Source organism: Capsicum annuum, chromosome 10 (genome assembly GCF_002878395.1).
Source record: "Capsicum annuum cultivar UCD-10X-F1 chromosome 10, UCD10Xv1.1, whole genome shotgun sequence".
Lineage (NCBI taxonomy): Eukaryota > Viridiplantae > Streptophyta > Magnoliopsida > Solanales > Solanaceae > Capsicum > Capsicum annuum.
The window spans coordinates 194069661-194084509 of NC_061120.1; the positions used below are offsets into that span (position 1 = coordinate 194069661).

The following is a 14849-nucleotide window of genomic DNA, read 5'->3' on the forward strand; positions in this document are numbered from 1 at the left end:
ATTGTTATTTACTCATAAGTAGAGTGTTTAGAGAACGTATATAACTATAACAACTCTATAAAATTTAGAACGGAATACACGTATAAAATACATGTCTAAAACTAGTTATTTAAATATGATTAGAATCTTACTTTAGTATATTAAATCTTAGCTATTATTTTTCACGTAAGTTCATCTCTAAACCAAGTAAGAACTTGGAAAAAATCAAAAGAAAGGAAATAGAGATTCAGATTCCCCAATTTCCACGTGATTGGGAGAACTTTGTAGCTGCATTTTTGCCTTCTTTGCATTGGACAATTATTGTCCCACATCGACCAACATTCCTAATAGCCGTCTTTAGAATCTCTATAACTATAGATATGTTCTTCATTGTTTTGCATCAGTTGCAATGTCACAAGCCATAATGAGGGAGCACAATTTCAGGTAATTTCTTCTCTTTTCCTTTTGATACTTCTCATGTTTTTACAACATAAAACGTTTATGATAGAAAATTCATATCTTATCGTAGAAATATCAAATTATGAATGGTTTAATTTTGCAAAAACTAGATTCACGATCTATAGAATTACTTGTGTAAAATATCATTGTAGAAAATTACTGAATGAAACAAAAATGAGATCCTATTACTGATTTAGCATCTTTAATTTTCTACTTTATATGTTATTATCAGAAAGATTACGGTGTCACCAGCTCCCATCTTGTTCATTCTCTCTCTAACATTTTCGGCAGTTGCAGTCCCCCATGGTAACGGGCTTGAATCAGCCCTTGTCGTCTCTGCCATTTCCCCAATACAGAATACTGCCGCCACCGCTCTCTACCATACTACACTCTCCAATCTTTGGTGAGGGTTTCATCTGTGCAGCTTTGTTTATTTTTTTCAATTTTTATTCCTACTTCATTTCAGGTACAAGATTTACTCTTCGACATTTCTTAGATGACAATATTTTGGTGATCTTTATTTTTACAACCAATTTCAACACCAAATTTTGCCAAAATAAAACAAACTGACTAAAAAGATGCTCAAATCCCGGTGATTTCATTCCTTTAATTTCAAGTTTCTACCGTCATTTAATTTCAACATTGTTTTAATTGAGTTCTCAATTGTTCTATCTTTCTATCCTTTAAATGGTCTTCCTCTGCCTTATTCTTGTTACAGGGTGCATTAGGTGTATAACAATGGTTTTGCTTGTTTGATATTGAACTAGTATATAGCATCTGTTGATATCTTTATTTTGATATTGAATTAGTATATAACATTTGTTGATTTCTGAATTTTCCTTTTTGTTCTTGTAATAGTTGGTGCATTGCCTTTATTCATAGCCTATTCTTGATATTTTTTGTTTAGATTGCATTGTTTCCAGGGGTGTGTTTTCTTATAGTTTAGCTGTCCCATTTAGTATCCCTCTTATAGTTTAGCTTTCTTTTATGGTTTTGGTTGATATTAGAAGATTAGGGTCATGTCATCGGTCGGGATTGGGATTAGGGTCAGGGGCTGGGGTGGGGGTAGGGAATAGGAAAGGTAAGGGTGTTGAGGGGCCTCTAAGTTGAGAGTAGGTTCTTAGAACATAGGGTTTTCTTTGGAAATGTCCGTAGAGCTAGTGAAAATTTTTAGGAAGAGACAGATTAATATATCCTGTCTCTAAAAAACTCAATAGTAGGTACTAAGACGCAAGTAGTGGATGAGTATAAGTTATGGTACTTAGGAAGTGTAACGAATAGGAATTGAGTTGATATCTTAGTAGATGAAAAGTTTAGGGAGCAAGTGGTTGAAGTTATGAGGGTTAATGATAGGATAATGTCAATAAAATTAGTCATTGTAGGGTCTACATTGAAATTGTTAGTGCTTATTCCCTACATGTAAGTTAGGGTATGGAAAAAATTAAGAGCTTTTGGGAGGCTTTGGATGAGATGGTGAATGGTGTCCTTAAAAATAAGAAGTTTTTCATAGGAGGGGATTTCAATGGCCACATTGGGTCATCATCGAGGGGTTATGACGATGGTATATAGGCTTTGACTTTGGGGAGAGGAATAAGTGAGGAGCATTACTTTTGGATATTGCTTAGATTTTTGGGTTAGTGGTAGCTAATTCGCACTTTCCAAAGAAGGATATTCACTTAGTTACCTGTTATACTTTTGTGTCCAAACTCAGATTGACTTTTGTTCCTTTAGAAGGGTGAAAGAGGTATTTGTAAAGATTGTAAGGTTATACCTAGTGTAAATATCTTGACTCAACATAGGCTTTTAGTGAGGGACTTAGATATAAAGAAGGAGAAAAAAAGAGGGGTGTAGATGACTGATTGGGGATTAGATATAGTAGCCTGACTTAGCTAATGCACTTAAGATAGGGGAGAATTTGATGGTTAGAATGAATTGGGAGCATAGAGAGGATCTAGATAATATGTGAGATACGACTGTCCATTATATCAGAGAGATGACTAGAGAGATGTTAGGTGTCTTGAGAGGCCTCCCTGATAATCATCGAGAGATTGATGGCGGAATGGAGAGGTAAAAGGGAAAGGGGAGGCTAAAAGGGGAGCTTACGCGAAGTTAGCCAAGAGTAAATATGAGGAGGAGAAGAAGAAGAATGGGGAGAAGTATAAGATTTCTAAGAAAGAAGTTAAGTTGGAGGTCAGAACAACTAAAAACACAACTTTTGAAATCTTATACACAACATTAGAGGGTAAATATGGTGATTAGAAGTTATACAGACTAGCCAAGGTTAGGAAGAGGGGGGCTCGAAACTTTGACCAAGTGAAGTGTATATAGGATATAGACGACAAAATTTTGGTGGAGGAGTTCTTATTAGACAGAGATGACAGTCTTACATCCCTAAACTCTTAAATAAAGAAAGAGACAGTAGCATTATTTTGGGTGATTTAAAGAACTCTAAGAGGCTTCACGACTATGGTTATTGTAGATATATTAAGGTTGAAGAGGCTAAGAGTGTTATTCATATCATGCATAGGGGTAGAACAACTGGGCCAGATGAGATTCTGGTAGACTTTTGGAAGTACACAAGAGGGTTAGGTATGGAGTGGCTTACTGGGTTATGTGACATCATTTTCAAACAACGAATTTATTTGAAGCTTGGACATAGAGTATAATAATTCCATTGTATAAGAACAAGGGGACATTAAAAAATGCAACATCTATAGAGATATCAAGCTGTTAAGCAACACTGTGAAGTTGTGAGAGAGGGTAGTAGAGTTAAGGTTAAGGACGATGGTGATTTTTTTTCACAAAAAGTTTGGATTCATTTCAGGACGTCCGATTAGTGAAGGCATCCATCTTGTAAAGAGATTGGTGTAGCAGTATAAATGACTTATAAATAGAGTTCTTCGACCTAGAAAAAGCCTAAGATAGAGTCCCTAGGAAGGTTCTCGGGAGGTAATTAGAGGCTAGATGTGTACCTACATTGTATACTAGGGTGATTATGTACAGTGGAGCCAAGACTCATGTTCGAACCATTCGAGGTATTTGGAGCAATCTTAATAGGGTTACACCAGGGTTCGAATCTTAACCCATTTTTATTTGCATTGGTGGCTAGACCAGCTATATTTTATGCGATGGATTATTGGCCTGTCAAGAACTCGCACACCCAAAAGATGAAAGTGGTAGAGATGAGAATGCTTCGATAGATGTGTGAATTTACTAGGAAAGATAGGATTAGAAATGAGGTTATTCCAGCTAAGGTATAAGTGGATTCAATGGAATTCAAGATGCGGATAGAAAGGTTGAGATGGTCTGGGATTGTCATGAGGAGGTTCTTGGATACCTCAGTGTGGATGTGTGAAAGATTGGCTAGGGACGGATTAAAGAGAGGTAGACGTATATCAAAAAAAAAAATATTGGACGGAGGTGATTAGATATGACATAGAGAAGATTCAGCTTACCCAAGGATATGTCCCTAGATAGGAAGGTCAAAGGATACGAATTATGGTAGAATGAATTATAATTTTATATTTAATCATTTATTGGTACATGGGACAATTACATAATTTCCTTATCCAACGAATAGTTAACCTGTTAAGATATACTATACTTACACTTTTACCCCTACTTAGATAAATAAAATACTCGACAAAAAGTCTTCATCTTTTCATATTCCATCTATTTATTCAATCATTTTTATTAAATTATTAGATTTCTCTTTCTCTCTCTAGGTGTCGACTCGTTGTCCTTTTCATATCATCCTTTTTTCTTTTTTCTTAATTTTTTCTGGGTTAAGCAGGAATGACAATGTATATGCATTTGGGCATGTGAGTGCAGTGTACTGTATGCATTTTTTTTTGGGCCTAATTTGATTATACTTAATTCTTGTGTGTAGTGTTGTGTACTACATAAATGTATGGAGCATTGATTTTATCCAAAAAAAATAATAGCATGGAGGTTTGCTGATACGCCACTTGATAACTATCCAATAATTGCTAACTCGTTGAACCAACAAATATCGTATTTGTTGGCTAACAGATTAGTCCATTTAAAAAAAATAACCGATAAGTCAAACCATTTAGCGTGATTATCCATCCAATCCACCCAATAATCAACGTTAATCAACGTTACATTTTAGGCCATTTTAGTCCCACATTGGTTGGAAATGGACTAGCGGTTTGCTTTTATGGACTTGCGCAATTCTCTCTTCATGATCTAGATTTTGGGGTTGAGTTTGGACAATGTGACATGTTCTTACATGGTATCAAAGCCAAGTCCATTTCCATTTGGTCTCTCAATCCAAGCTCTAATTGGGACCTGGGCATGAAGGGAGGTGTTAGAGTGGGTGAAAGTCCCACATTAGTTGGGTAATGGACTGATGATTTGCTCGTATATACTTGGGGTATCCACCCCTCTTGAGCTTGATTTTGGAGTTTAGTTAGTCACAGATCATATAAGCAAATTCCCAGCAATATGAAAGTATCACTAGTATTATCCAAATTGTCTGTCAAAATTACCAAGCAAGTTGTAATAACAGCTTGTTATGTTCAAGAAAACACGTTTGCTGGTATCAACTAGATTAGAAGTTTCAAAATTCATGACATGTTACAAAAGATTAGTGGATATCTTATTCTAGAAGCATGTCAGTGAAGAACTGGAGCTTGCTACATTAACTACATTGGTACCAAAACTACTGCTACCACGTCCAAAATCTTTCTCTTTGTTAAAGTGTATGACCATCTCATCTAAAAGTTTAAGTTGTTAAAGAGAGCACACTTTTATTATTTAATTATATTCTCAACACGTCCCTCATGTGCGATTTGATTTTTTTCATAGGCCAAGCACGTGAAAATTCTTTTTAATTAATAGGTGGTAGTGAGATTTAATCTCAGGACCTCTGCCAGCTCTGATACCTGATATGACACTTGAGTCTATCTCAACCCCAAAAGATAACTAAAATGGAGGAGGATTTCTCAAGTCTTATAAAGAGACTACCTATCTCAATAACCATCAAGGTGAGACATTTGCATTCTTTAACACCCCATCTCATGCTCAGGACTGGACATCTGGTGCATCGACAATTTTTAGTTTGGGATCCCAACATTGGGTAAGATGGGTCCTGAGTGTGGGGGTATTAGGGTGGGTAAATGTCCCACATTTGTTGAGAAATAGATTGGTGGTTATGAGCTAAGGATTTATCAAGTCCATATAAGCAAACAACCAGTCAATTTCGCAATCACTGTAGGATTTTTACCTACTCTAACACGCCCTTCATGCCTAGGGCCCAATTAGCGCATGAACTAAGCCTTGATGGGGATAGACCTAGATCTAATACCATGTTGAAGTGTGTGCACATTTCATCTAAGGTCTTAGATAATATGGTGACACACCTCAAAGTATTAGAGCAAGCATTGGTCCTAGGATTGAATTTCACTACCACCCATTATTAAAAAGAATTTCCATGTGCTTGGCCCATGAAAAAAAATCAAGTCACACATTAGGTGATGCATTGAGAATATAATTAAATAATAAGAGTGTGCTCTCTCTAACAACTTGAGTTTTTAGATGAGATGGTCACAAACTTCAACACTCATCATCATTATCGTTATCGAGGTCTTTTAGAGTGACCCGATTCTAATAGACAACATTTGATAAGAAATACATTAAAATAATAGCTAGCTGACATATTCCAAGCCTTGGATAAGAATAGTCTCTTATAGTTCTTTTATAATTTCTTTTTCGATGCAGACCTTATCGAATCTTTGAACCTTTCTTCCTCCTCAATTGTTCATGAAAATGAAACTTCTTCTCCCATGTAGTCAAACCTCAAACTGAAGAACAAAGTACCAAATCAGCTTCTCTGTAATACAGAGCTCGATGCATTCAATAGATCGTAGAAATAGACAATCACATGAACTTTGTCTCCCCTTTCTAATAGGATCAAGCATAACAAAATATGTTGGTTTTCCTATTTATGAAGGCCACATTCTTGTGCCTAACAGATTGGAATCACTCTCAGAAAGCACACCAGTCCATTCAAGGACTTCATTTTGGTAGAGAGGAACCACAAAAGCTTCAGGGTATTGCTGATCAATAAAATTTTTAAATTTTTCTATTACTGGTACCTTAATAAGATCAACACTTCTATGATCTGGTGTAATATCATCTTCTTTATTCATATGAGTTTTAACTTTGTTTTGAGAGACCAAACATGAGCTGCAACCTGGATAAAGAATGCATTTTTTGGAGTAGGAATCCTTGTGTTGCATCTTTGTCTTTCAACTGGTTGATTGTTAGATTTTTCTTCATCATACATTGATAGACGCATCATTCTTTACTTTGACTGAGGGATAGATTTCTCTTTGTTTGTATAACTATGCCCTTTCTCCAAAGTGATTCCCCAATCAACAAGCCCTGAATCATAACTCATTTGTTGTATGAGCTTTCCACGTTGAAGAGTTAGGAACTTCTCCAGAATAGTTTGCAGTGTATTTAATCAAGCTCAACATTCCAAAAAAAAAACATGAAGACTCTCTTTTGCTCATGGAAGAAATAATTACATATTAAATAACACTCTTGCCCGACATCACAGTATATCATCACCATTTAGAGTGTTATTCAAGATATAATTATTTATTGTAAGAGAAAAAAAGAATCTTCATGCTTTTCCGGAATGTTAAGCTAGATTAACTACACTGTGAATCATTCCGGAGAAGTTCCTAACTCTTCAATATGGAAAGATCTTATAAGGAATGAGTTCTTGTCCCAAGTGTTATTGATTATGGAAGCTCTATGGGATAGAAGGCATGGTGATATGAACATCGAGAAATATGACCCTCATAAGAAGTAGAGGATAATGCATCCGTTGATGTATGAAGAAGAAAAAACTAACAATCAACCAGCCGAAAAACAATGATTCAGCACAAGAATCCCCACTTCAAAATAACACATTCATTGCTGAGGTTGCAACTCGTATCCGACCTCTCAAAAAAAAGGGAAAACTCAACAAAAGAATGAAGATGATGTTGTGCCAGATCTTACAAGTTTTGATCTTGTTAAGGTACAAAGCTCTCGTAGGTCCACTCTACCAAGATGAAGTTCTTGAATAGGCTGGTGTGATTTTTTAGAGTAATTTCAAGTGGTTCAGGACAATAATGTGGCCTTCATAAGTGGAAAACCAACATCTTTGGTGGTGTTTCACCCTGTTGGAAAGGGAAGACAAAGTTCATGTGATTGTCTATTTCCGTAATATGTTGAATGCATCAGGCTCCATACTAAAGAGAAGAGTTTTAAGTTGAAGACTGAGCTTGGTACATTGTTCCTTTGGAGGTTTGACCGCATGGAGGAGGAAGTTTCGCTTTCATAGATAACTGAGAAGGAAGAAAGGTTCAAAGATTTGATAAGGTCTATGTCAAAAAAGAAATTATGGAGGAACTATAAGAGACTATTCCCATCTAAGACTTGGAATATGTTTGATAGCTATTACAACAATTTATTCCTTAACAAACGTCAGCGCTATCAAAATTGAGTCACTCCCAAAGACCTTGATAACGATGATGATGGGAAAGAGTTTGGATGTGCGATGGTAGTTTTGGTGCAAGTCTTTACTGGCATGCTTCCAGAATAATGTATCCACTGATCTGGTGTAACTTATCATGAACTTTGACGTTTTTGTTGTGGTTGGTACCAACAAACATGTTTTCTTCAACACAACAGGCACTTATTATAACTTAATTGGCAATTTTAACATATAATTTGGATAATAATAGTGGCAATTTGGTATTGAAGGACAGATCTGGTTGAACATCAGTGAGATGATGGGTAAGGGAAAATAGTTCATAGTAAACTGAAGTGATATCTTGTTATGTAAAGATATTTATTAAATATTGGCAAATAGTACATTATCATAGTTTTAAACTAGTTACATACAAGGATTTAAAGTATTTTCAATGTTGCATGATGCTTGACTGGTGTTTTACTTATATGAACTTTGACAATCCTTCCATCATGAGCTAGTTTGGGGGTTAAGTTAGACCCATGTGCCATATCCTTATAGGGGTAAGACCTGTATATGCTTTATCATTCTCGAACCCCATAAATGAGACAGAATTAGGTATTTTGTTGTCATTGTTACTTTCCCCCTATTGAGAGTTGGGACAATGTAAATTAACAGTTTGGTGCTTTAACAACTTGAATCTGAAGGAGCAAATTCTTTGGTTTGTCTAGCTATCGGTTTTGTACTGCAGATTATAAAGAAATCATGAATATGAAATAATTGGATATCATAACATTTAGGGTGTGTTTGGTATGAAGGAAAATGTTTTCTTAAAAAATAATTGAGTTCCTTACCTATTTTCTTAAATTCCGTAGCTAAGCAAAAAATATTATTCTAAAATAATTTGTATATAATTTAGATAAATACTATGAGAGGTGGAGTGGAGGTGGGGGTGGGGAGGTAAAGGGTGTGGGGTTGAGGAGATGACGGCAATGGGGTATGGGAGTGAAGATGACGTATGTTGGAGGGTGAGAGTACACAATTAAGTAAATGTAGAATGTCACTAGTGAAATTTATTTTCCCTACTTTAATTAGGGAAGTCATTTTCCATATTTTCCTAGATAAAATGTTTTCTAAATTATTTGACCAATTGAACATGAGGAATTGAAAAATATTATTTAGAGAATGGTTTCCTTCTTACCAAACACGCTTTAAATTTGGTATTTAGATTCCAAAACATGTATAATTATGTTATTTAGCATTGAATGTTCTTTTTAGGCCTTGCTTAATTGCTCGTTTCCATTTTGTATTCAGGAGAAAAATGCAAATAGAAAATTCTTGAAGTCTAAGAGTCTACGGTTTGTGGGCTGCAAATTTTTCTTACACGTTTGTCCATCTACTTTTATGGTTATTGGTGGTAAGTATATTTTTGAAAATGATGATTTCTCTATTGAAAATAGATACGTTAACATATCTTGTTACAACTGCTGAAGATTGAGAGTATGGGTTCTCAATAAATTCCTAAATTGTGTTGTACTAGATCCTAGTCGGCGACATACTTGCTTATACTTCTAAATGATCTTATGTCTAACACAAGTAACATTTTAAATAATCAGGATATCTTTTTAATAGAGAAGAATGAATTTTAAATTTCTTATACTTTTATCTGCATTTTAACAAAATAAAAGTAATTTAAAGTTGCCATTACTTATATGGTGGATAATTTAGTGTATGAAGTTTAGTTTATACACCAGAGATTAACTCATTGGTTTTTATAAGTACAAAGTTTCTGTTCACAATCTAAGGTAGAAATTGAAGTCATGATTATAAAACATGATTAAATATTATTTTTCTTGATTATAAGAATGATATAATTTTTACTTCTTGTGCTAGTACATTTTGTATGTATTGAACATATCAAATAGAGAAGTATTTTGTAGTGATCCTGTAAAATAAATTTTATTCTTCATTAAAGGTATAATCCTGATAAAATTCATGACCCAGGACTAGGCCTTGGATGTAACGGGCATCCCAGACCAATGAAGGCCTGAGAGGACCCCTTAGCATATCATTGTGAGCATTTCAAAAATATTTGCGGAAGAAAGATCAATAGAGGAAATCCTTTTAAAATATAATATAAATTTATCCAACTTTAAAACAAAACAGTTATACAACATCTACGTAAGTTTGAGTCACGATCCGAACCGAGGCCCTGGCAGCGACGGACATGCCGAACTTGAAGGCCCGAGAGCCCTTCTAACTGGCAATAATATGCATAATTCATAACTATAAAATGTGGAAACAAAACGGAAACATGGTCATCTGATTATATTAACAAAACAACATGACATAAGTTCAACAAGACTCAAATCCACCTAACACCGATCTGCGAAATTTCTACTAACTGAAGGAAAACAACATCTATTTAAAGACCGGGACAAGGCCCCCATCCAGACCATAAACCAAAACCAAATGAGATCAACACAAGTAAACAAGACACCTTCCGAAGTAAAGGAGACTCACCAACTCTAAATGTCCCACAATAATATACTGTTTAGAAGGACTGCTAGATTGAGCCTCATAACCTGAAATATAAGGGGTCAATACAGATGTACTGGTACATAGAGCAATCCAAAATAATATACTTTTATATAACATAAGTGAGAGCAATTCATAAAACAGTTTAAATACGATATAGGAAAAACACATAAGCATACGTTAAAGACTTTGAAATCACGAACCACGCTTTATGTTACTTCTGAGCTAGATGGTACATCCTACAATCTAAAATTCCATGGGCTATATGGAATACGCCCTTGACTCGACGACCAAGCCTCCAATCTAAGTTTTTCACAAGGATTGGAGTATCAGTAAGAGGAGACATGCAAGACCACACAGCATGGTGTCATGATCCCCAATCAAATCAACATGTCATAGTAGTGCACAAGACCATAAAGCATGGCTCCTAACCATAGTCCCAAATTGGGATGACATAAATCAAGGTACAAATAACCACACAGCATGTTACCATAATCCCGTATCGTCAAATCACGATTTCTAGCATTGATTCTTGCAACTCGTACTTTCTTAGGGTAACCATCTGACTCTCTTTAAGCCCATTTTTAACCATTTCAAAACATGTATCTTTCTGAATTCAAAATCTAAGTCTAAGTTTTTAGTCTGTTCTAAATCTGCTATGGCATTCATCTGTTTGGTATTGTCATACTAAGACTTGTAAGTCACATTCTCAGCCATACATAATCGTGTTACCGTTCTTTCATTCAAAACATAATGTTTAGAACACCAAATTATTCAAATAGTACAAAAGAATTTGTTTAACACCAAATTAGCAAAACATGCAACTCTTTAAATCGTCACTTTTCATTTATATTAACAAGGAAACACCCTATTTTCAGATTCACAACCAAACTCAAGTCATTCAAAGTATCGTGTTACCAAGATACATGTTTTGCATGTTAAATAGCTTTAGATCGTGTCAGATATCTCGTCAGTGAGAGCAACGCATCGCGTTGCTATCGCATTGGCTTACTACCACTCATTAAAAATGTCATAACATTTTACTTGGGTATCGTATTAAGGTGAAATTTGTATCGTTGGAAAAATGACTCAATTATCTATAATTTGGTGAGTATTGAGCAGAAAAATTCCACATATATCAAAAGTTATACACATTCAAAATTGACTCTTGTAGAATCGAATAACAAACTTTGGACGATTCAAAGGCTCTTATCTCAACTTTGCTCTAAGTTATTTCCATGAACATTTTTCACCTCATAATCACTTAACACACTAGAATAAATATCATGACACATGAATTTAAATATGAGTCATGGGATTATAGTTTACACACATAGGAACGATGGTCCGATTTATAGCTCAAAAATGCGGGGAGTTACAGTCTACAAAACCTCTAACATATGAATGAAAAAGTAAAGTCAGGACATGACCTGATAATACCATAAAACTCAAACTCAATGTCTAATCAGGAAGACCACATTGCCTTCTAAAAGATGGAGAGATCAACACTTGCTGAACCTATCTTGAGATGAACCTAGTGGTGCACAGGGCCATGAGTATGTGTCTCCAAACCTATATCATGAAACAATGTAGCGTCCAGGGATGACCAATACGTGGAATATATTGATATGTATACCAATAAATTGATAAGTTATATTTCACATGAAAAATTGGTCATGAAGGGAGAAATAAACATCAAAGATTATATATATATATATATATATATTTATGTATATATATATATATATATATTTATGTATATGTATATGTATATATATGTATATATATATGTATATATATATATATATGTATGTATGTATATGTATATCTGTACATATATAAAAACTTCTATTTTATCGAACTTCTAGTTTAGATTACATATTAACTATTTATCAAACGTTTACATGTTTATAACATGCTATTTTCAAAACATAAAGATGTGTCGATGTATTCAAGTTTCAGTTTTCCATATTTCATATACTACTTCTTCGGTTTGTCTACTACATTATTGTAGGAAGTTCTCAGGATTAGAAGTGAGCACCCTGATGATGCTTCTGTCTTACAACAAGCCATAGTGAAGGGTTCCCTGAAGTTTACATGAGCTTCCGGGCCAGGTTATCTCAAAGAGGTAAATTTAAGCTTAATTTTATACTCTTTGCATCTTTGCTCACAATAATTTAACTTGTTACTGGTGCAATTGCATTTTAATTAAAATGAATAACATGCTCTAACATGATAATATTATGGCTGCAACTTGTATGATTTTTTGATTTCACTAAGCGACATGTATTGATCTTGCTATCATATTTGCAACTTTGTTTCATATGAACTCAATAGCATGCTTCTACGCGATCATTCTGTTGCTGCTGTGACTTGAATAATTTTTTGATTTCACTAGGATATACATTTTTTAACTTGCAATAGTTTTCGTAATTGCGTTTCACCTGAACTCAATAGCATGCTTCTGATGCGATCATGTTGTGGCTGTGACTAACAATTTCTTAATTTTACTAAGTTTTCGCCCTTGTGTTGATGTCTTTCCAGCTCATTTTATTCTACAGCCCAAATGGAACAATGCACTTCAAGAGCCCTTCAGAATTGACTATATTGGAACTTCCCCTTACATGAACTGTTTACCATCATTTCACCACCAAAAGCTTGTCCCTAAAGACAAGTTTTTGGTCTTATCTTTTGTTGGACTTTACCAATACTTCACCAATGAAGAATTAGTTTCAGAAGTTGAGTTCTTCATGTCTAAATTCCCAGAGGGAGATCCGTCTCAACATCTTGTTGATGAACTGTATTCAAATGCAAATAAATCTGGTATGTAATTGTAAACACCATACCTATACATCGACTTGTAACTGCTAATTTCTCCTTTCAATCCAACGTGCTCAAGAACTTTGTTTGCATATTTGGCAGGGGTTGATTTCCATGTGTTTCTTCACATACCACCTGGAGATAGTCTGAGATACCATGATGAAGTATAGATTATCATTATTTCTTTCAAAGGAAAGATATGGAAATCATCGGTCTAATTAGTCATCAATGAACTAGATCTTATTCTCAAACTATAAAAGTGTTGTTAACATTGTTATCCCATTGTGTTTGTAGTGTTTATGGTAAAGAAGGGTTGGGGTGGGTTGCTTTTCAGCTCAGAGACCCGTTCCCAGATGAACTTGCAGAACAAGAACTAGGAGATACATAAAGTAAGAAGTGCAAGAATAAAGTAAAATAAAAGACACAAAGTTTTTACTTAGAAACTCCTTGCTCAAGGGAGAAAATCCACAAACTGCCTCCAGGATTTCTAGGCTTCACTATATACAAGAAACTTCTTTAATACAGACTCCAAGGATTAAGCTCCTAATCCTTTATTTCCTAGAAATAACTCTATTACAAAGAAACACAAGCAGTAACTTTACCACTTTTACCTCCAGCTAACTTTAACTGGACTCCACAAGCTATCTCTAGCTTGGACAATTACCTAACTCTAGGTGACTTATAAATAAAAAGTTACACCATAACACCTACTAAAATCATATGCTAATGTAGGCCAAACTTTTAAGAACAATATTATAAAGACTCAATTACATCAAAGAAATAAAAATACAACTCTATGAGCGAACCGTCCCTTGTTGCACCTGCAACCTTTGATTTGCACTTCAAAGAGATATTTAATTGTGAGAATATGGAAGTGTTGGTTTTATTGTTGAGGAAGATGAACAATATATACTATGAAACAAGAAAACCTTAAAGATTTCATTGGTTGAGGCAAAAAGGTGGCAGCAACTTTCCACCAACTTTTGTACCTTGTGTCAGTAGAACTATTGACTGTGACAGGTGAGCCTAACCTGTTTCCTAATCATAGTAGCTTTTTTCATCACAAGAACTTGAGGGAATACGTCTCAAACTATGACTTTGTCAATCATCAAAACTAAAGACTTAACAATTTTCCCTTTTGTGATGATGACAAACCGATACAAATAATTCAGCATACTCCGCATCTTCAATCAACTTCTACACAGCACAACCTACATCTCAGCAATACAACATAAGCCACAAGACCACATGCTATACTAGTTTTCCCAGCTTCCCCTATCGCTGAAGCCTATAATTATATAGGCATCCTATACCTTTTTTCCCCTACCAATGAGCATTTAGGTTCCCCCTGAGTGAGAGAAACCTTATTCTGATCATCACAAGCTACACATCTATACCCTATTTACATCAACAACTCAACCCACACCTATCAGATTACACATACATATATACATATGCATATCTACACATACATATCTACATATACAGGGTTACACATGCATTCCTTATTTTGGTATCATCAAAGAGGATAATAGGTAAACCAAACATAGATAAGTCATATATG

At 34.9% G+C, this 14849-nt stretch overlaps 1 protein-coding gene across 2 annotated transcripts; it reads left to right on the forward strand.

Annotated features, from left to right (window-relative positions):
- The first annotated feature begins 205 nt into the window (after positions 1-205).
- LOC107843480 (probable protein phosphatase 2C 4) lies at positions 206-13562 on the forward strand. Of its 2 annotated transcripts, XR_001666392.2 has the most exons (6): positions 206-423; positions 730-841; positions 9242-9344; positions 12480-12593; positions 13010-13288; positions 13388-13562. XR_001666392.2 is itself a non-coding variant. In XM_016687790.2 (5 exons), exons 3-5 carry the CDS (start codon positions 12563-12565, stop codon positions 13453-13455), a joined length of 378 nt encoding a protein of 125 aa, XP_016543276.2. In that variant the 5' UTR covers positions 206-423; positions 9242-9344; positions 12480-12562; the 3' UTR covers positions 13456-13562. The 2 variants fall into 2 exon arrangements, 1 of the variants encoding a protein (XP_016543276.2); XM_016687790.2 differs by lacking the exon at positions 730-841.
- Positions 13563-14849: the final 1287 nt, after the last annotated feature.